The sequence below is a fragment of the Bombus impatiens genome, unplaced genomic scaffold, assembly GCF_000188095.3.
Source record: "Bombus impatiens unplaced genomic scaffold, BIMP_2.2 scf_0233, whole genome shotgun sequence".
Classification (NCBI taxonomy): domain Eukaryota; kingdom Metazoa; phylum Arthropoda; class Insecta; order Hymenoptera; family Apidae; genus Bombus; species Bombus impatiens.
In genome coordinates this window covers 232,150-238,618 of record NT_176652.1, presented here as the reverse complement: position 1 = coordinate 238,618, position 6,469 = coordinate 232,150, and the positions used below count along the sequence as shown (strand labels likewise).

The following is a 6,469-nucleotide window of genomic DNA, read 5'->3' as shown; positions in this document are numbered from 1 at the left end:
ATTTATAAAATTTCTATGAAAAATGAACTCCGATGGTTGCAATATTAAGCTTGCTCTAGGGGAAAAAACATTTCCAAGAGAATATTTGGGTGTATTTCGTTGCACGAGGCCCTGGTATTAAAAGGACCACCTTGGCGAGCGAGCTCGGCTCTATGGTGTTCCATGGCCGTGGGGAGATCGATGAGGAACGTCTGCAGCGGCCACCACGCCCAAACCGGGAGGGAGTACCATGACTCACCCCATACAGAGAGAACCATGGGACGAGTGGGGACACCCCCGTGGCGCTGCTACGTGGCATTGAAAGTGACGAACGATCGCGCAAATTCACCCTCGCTTCTCGTCATAGTTCGACGAACGTGTGTCACGTGAGTCTTGCTTAGGGACACGCACGAAACGACCGGCGGGGATCACGTGCGTCGACCTAACCCAACAACTTAGTCCAATTTAGGAAAGGGACAGCCTTGATTTTCAACGATCGGAAGAACCTTGGGGAAGGTATTCCGATTACTCATCGACTCCGCCACGTTATATGTTTCGAACGAACGTTGAAATTGTTCCGTGATCAATACGGGTATACCATCTTACATCGCGCTCGCTGCTTAAATTTTGCTCCTTGTCGCCACTCTACTATCTTACTTTGTTACTGTACTATCGTATAGAACGATTTTACTTCGATAGCGATCGACAGGAAGTTCGCCTTAATATCTTTACATCTGTAATCGGAATATCTAAGGTATTTCTTTATATTTTTAAGTAATACGTATTTGGGATCAAAGTTGGGGGAAAAAAATAGGATCGAAATAAAATTGATACGATATAGCAAGAAATTTCGTTATCGTAGAAATCTTGGCAATTGCATACGAGCCTGGGTGCTCCTCCTTCGTTAAGGGAGTGGCTCCATTTCCTGTTGTATCTCGTTGACGTGTGTAGCTTTGACGAATAAACGTGCCAAATAAACCGAAATCTTACTCACCCGCTGAATAATCGTTTTCTCTCGTACGCGAATGACCATAAATGGAATTAGTGATTTTTCGCTTCGTATCTTCTCAACCTACTATATATCGTAGTAAGCTATTACAACCCTGCCTATGATAAGACGCGATTAGATTACGATCATCGTACCAACAAAATAGACAGTGACAAACATTTCCGATATTTTAATAATTCGATATTTTAATAAAAATTGAAAATGAAATAACTGGAAGACATTAATTAGCATGAAATGGAAAGATTTTTATTCGTTCGCGGTTGTCTTGTTTATTATCCGTTTATTATCTTGTTTATTAATTGAATATAGCATATATTCATGGGAAAATCAATGCGAGCGTTAATTAAATTAACGAAAGCGTTGCATATTATCGACTTATCGTTCGTTCGAGCGTATTGTTGCCATATAGCTTCATTGGAACAATCGGTATTCGAGAAGATAGCCGAAAATAACCGAGTATATATTCTACGAGCGCAAGGTTGCTCTGGGATTATTCTTGACGCGAAGCTTTTTGGGACGCGCTATATTACGGACTGTCGAAGAGAAATTGGCCGTGCACCCAAAGTCAATGACTTCGTGGCTTGGTTTAATTGACCCGACGACGGGATCTTTTCACGGCTTTAGGAATCAAGGCCACCGCGTATACGTATTTAACGAAGCTCGACGTGTGCGTCTCGTAGGTGTTGGACGTCTTTTTGCAGACGCATCGGATGTACGCGTAAAAGAAACACCAGAATACATTGAACGTGTCTAATTTAGTGCTGCCACAAAATGAACGTTACTATTATGAAAATTAGACTAAAATAACGGTTCGCCTAAAATCGCATACGTTCCAACGATTAATAGCGAATCGCGCGATGTATCCTGGACTATGCGTCCTCTTTTTAGAAAGTATTCTGACCCACTATCGATCAAGAAATTTCGTGAATCTTTTAAATGCAAAATTTCACGGTCCAACCTCTTCCGTAATATCCCGAGAATTGCCACGTTTTCAATTTTTACTATATTAACGTATTAACGTATTTACTATATTAACGTAACTCTGACTCGTTAATCACGATAAGGGACGATCGATTGTCTCGTTAATCACACGAAAGCTGACAAGAATATATCTACAGCTCGACATTTTTAGAAAATTTTATTTAATCGCCAACCGAGGAAAAGAAAGATTTTATTAATTTGTTAGTTTATTAATTTACTATATATCCTACACTAACGCTATAATAATAATACGCTACACCGGTACATAATAAATTTAACTTAGGCGAGAAAATTTTCAGAAACGGAAAGCAGATGCGAAGAGAACAGAACGGTAGGCAACGCAAGGAGGCGTTTTCCTTTCCTGTGGTAGAATCCTCGTTATCCTACGGATGCCGGTATCTTACGAGATAAACGTTTCCCAGACGACAAATGTGTTTCCCATTTCCTAATAATAACGGCGAGTATTCCGCGACTCTCTTTCTCGGCAGGTCTTCTGAAATTAATTAAGCTCATCAACATGCGTATCACGGTGTAATTGGAGCGACTCGTTCGGAGTAACAACTAACGAGGGTCCGCGTTCACACCCACGTATCAAGCGGAGCATGTGTAAAAGCGCCAAATATGGATCGTTTATACGGCTCTTTAAATCTTTTACTATAAACAGCCCCGATACGATTACAAGTACACGTACTTCGCTTCTCCTCATCTTTCGCAAATTATTTTCTATGAAAAAAATCTCACGCGAGAAACGATATTTTTCTATGCTCTTAATTTGTTCTCGTACTTGTACTTAACCGCGTTAAGTGGTATAAGAACGAAGCGTAGGATAAAAATTATTCGATAATTTTAACTCAAATTGTCTTTATGTCTTTATGTCTTTGACACGATAAATATACATATATTTAGCACGTAATATTAAAACGTACAATTATTTACCTTTTTATTTCATTTCTCGATATTGTTCGTCATTATGTTGCAAAATATAATAATTTCTTATTGTACATGTACGATTATGTATCAGGATTTTGAAATAAGATATCGTTTTAATAACTGTGTTTCATTAATACGTGGACTATCAAGAAAAATATTTGAGAAATTCGATATCAGATAAGAAACGTGTCTGAAAATCTTTTGAAATTTCAATGTGAAATCGGTATTGATGAGGAATGCGAAAGTGTTTTTTTAAATATTACATTTCTCGTGTAATTAAGTCGTTTGAATTTTTTTTCTTTGCTTTGCGAGCAAGATTTTATGGTGTCTAAGTAGATATGTGTTAATGAAACTGTCATGAATATTCTCCTAAGTACGTAATTTAAATATTTGAATTACGAATTCAAACTTAAATACAAATTTAAATATCGATGTATCATACTCGGGAGGATTAAACAATTGATTGTAAAAGATTCTATATGATAAATTAAAATTTAGTATCTATTATTAAATGTTACTCGATCATGTTGTCATATCAACAGAAATATTACAAGTTTAAAAGGTTAAAACGTCGGAACAAATAACACGTGCATTACGTACACATGTACCGACCGATCTTGAAATTAGCTCTGCCGCGAAGAAAAATAAGTTTGAAATTCACTGACTATGTTGAAAACTATACCTCTAGGAAGAATATTTAATTCAATGGAATCTAATGCGCTCTAATTATGGAAATATAATACTCGTTATCAAATAATTTCAGCTGACTAATTTATTGCAAAAAGACGCACCAAGGTAATTACATTAAATTGGTTAAAATTTAGGTATATTGGCCACAATATCTTACAATGAACGATATGTTAATGTCATATGCATAGTCAGTTTTAACAAGAGTAACTTATATTATTTTCTTATGTGCACTGATATATGTTTCGCCTCCGGTCGGTAACTAAATGATCGATGGTTATATCGTGGGTCGTAAGTCACGAAATTCTGCCAATACCAATTAGAAATTGTAGGTAATAGATTCGAGATATCAGGAACCTAATAGACATGCTCTATGGGAAAAACGAATCACTACTATGTGTAATATCTGAATACAAGATATTCTTACTCGTTGCAATAAAAAAATTTTCTGCGCATTTTTTATCTTTTATTTTATTTATTCCCTTCCTTATCGCTCGACTTATAGATTCGTGTGACTAATGCATTTTAAATAAAAAGATAGCGATATCGAAGCTTTCAAATTATTTAAACTATAAATTAAGATGGTTCATCTTTTTTTGCTATTAGATAGTATATCTAACATTTTTCATACAGATAAATATATTGTATATTATAGTATAAAAAAATGTATAGTTGTCTTAATATAAAATATTCTTTCTCATACCTGTTTTATTTATCTTTCTCGATCGTTTTATTTTTATCTAAAGTTTAGAACATTTTGCTTAAAAACATGTCACTTACGCACTCTACCATCTGGAGGTTGAACTATAGAGCAATAAAAATATCGCAGTGCACTGCTGATTTGTATAATCAAGCTTTGTTTTTTTCACAAACGTATATGACTTACACGTAAGCTCAACAGTATACGACGTTAATTGTTTCGACGAAAAAAAGTTATAAATATCATAATATGCAGTGGTTAAGAATATATTTGTATTAAAATCTTCTGCTAAAAGTTTAGATTAGTTCAAGGATGACTCGGGCTAACAGGTTAGTTTTTGTTGATGTATGTGTGCATTGACACTCTACCATTTAACATATATAAATGGTTGGATGTCATTCTGCTAATTCATCCTCTCTTCTGATATTTAGAAAAAGGGGTCGTGATGCGGAAGAAGAATTTAGTGAATTTATGCCATTAAGTAAAAGAATAAATAATCTTCATATTAATGGTTTATCGGGCATGCATGAAAATGTTACTGAAAATATGGATACAGACTGCTGCGGCAGAAGCTTTATGCCATCGCCAAATTATTCAGAGCTTTCTCAAGGATCACCGTTATACGACGGATGCAGTTCTAGCCAAAGTAGTTACATAACAGAATATAAACCTGATCTGGATGCAGCTGAAAATCCATTTTATTACGAAAGTAACAAGCTGCTATTTTCCTTGTATATGGAACGTGTTCAGAGAGCATCTGATTCATTTTGATATCGCTATTTTCAAATTATAATTCCTAATCATTAAGCATTTCTTGCATATCATTTTCTTCATTCCTTTTCAATGTATTTCTACTCGAATTTGAATTTTCTTAAATCGAATCAATGGAAATCTTGAAAAATTTAATGTTCAGAGCATTGTAAACAACAATCTATTATTTATTATCAAGATATTATCTCTATATTAATGCAATTGTATATATCAAAAGAGTATTTAAAATTTTTTGTCAAGCGACAGTTTGCTTGGAAAGACAGAATTAAAATTTGCATAATTATAATTAACGAATTTAGAATTTGAATGGTCTGTATTTCGTTATTATTATAATATAATATAGCAATAGCAATTGAATTAAATTGATGTTTCTATATTAATGACGTGTCGATCGATTGTATTTTTCTTATAAATATATATTAGATCGTAAAGTATTTTGAGATTGTGAAAGTATGAAATAGCATGTTTGTAATAAAAATATCTATAAAAGAAAAAAGAAAAAGACATTAGGCTTTTAATTTACTTTTATTATGTACCTATATCGTGTTGCCAGTGCATATACATACCAGTATATATATATATATTTATTTATTTATTTATTTATTTATTTACAATAAAGGACTAGACGATCGAATAGTTGTATCGGAAAAGAATTTCCTCTCTGGCTATATCGAGTGATTCATATAACGCGCGCAATAATATAGAAATATGGCGGCCATCGAAGTATCTTCGTAATATCGATTCTCGACCTAACCTCACTTCAGTCTCCGCTAGGTGCGCACAGAGTTAGTGTCGCTTTGTAGTGGTAGAGGAAACGAAGTAACTGAGAGTAAGACAGAGCGACGGACAGGTGTTTTCTGCGCTGTTAAAAATTTCTTTTTCGAAAGTTCGGGACTCCTGTAAAACTACAAAGATCATTTGTAATATCTGTAAATAGAACGGTTCTATTACGAGTTGACTTGTTTAATCTAGAAGCGCGCACGCGCCGCTTTCCCCTCGCTCTCACAATATACTCCGCGCGTAACCGCCGCCATAGTTGATATTTCTCCGATAGAATATTAATAGCAGCAGTAAGTTTTCGCGGTTAAACGTATTTTTATTTACTTGACTGAGGAAAACAAGAATGCGTTCGACGAGGGCGGTGAGACGAGGTCGTTCAAGATAAAGCCTGGGATCCGTAGGAAGAAGGAGGGTGTCTACTTTCACAGCTCGTGGTTTTTAGGAGAGTGGCCTGGCATCACGGCGCTTCGAGTTAACGTGTGGCCACCGTCGGGTGGCTATGTACCGTTAGCTCGAATTCATTCCCCGTTGGCCGGCCCAAGACCCACGCTTACCTACCGACCGGGGGCCATACTCGATCGAGCTCGACTGTCGTATACCCGGAAATGAGTGCGCGTCGTGGCTTGTGCCGT

At 35.9% G+C, this 6,469-nt stretch overlaps 2 protein-coding genes across 3 annotated transcripts in view; both read left to right on the top strand.

The window, feature by feature from the left end:
- The first annotated feature begins 4,377 nt into the window (after positions 1 to 4,377).
- Positions 4,378 to 5,172, top strand: LOC100747886. The gene is made up of 2 exons (XM_003488430.4): positions 4,378 to 4,615; positions 4,718 to 5,172. The coding sequence occupies exons 1-2, from the start codon at positions 4,599 to 4,601 to the stop codon at positions 5,055 to 5,057; spliced, it is 357 nt and encodes a 118-aa protein (XP_003488478.1). The 5' UTR covers positions 4,378 to 4,598; the 3' UTR covers positions 5,058 to 5,172.
- Positions 5,173 to 5,819: 647 nt separating this feature from the next.
- Positions 5,820 to 6,469, top strand: part of LOC100747763 (zinc finger protein 384-like) — a 6,616-nt gene continuing 5,966 nt past the window's right edge. For both annotated transcript variants that reach the window (XM_003488429.4, XM_012384090.3), the window contains exon 1: positions 5,820 to 6,469. This exon is cut by the window's right edge and continues 395 nt beyond it. The gene's annotated coding sequence lies outside the window, so the exon portion shown is untranslated.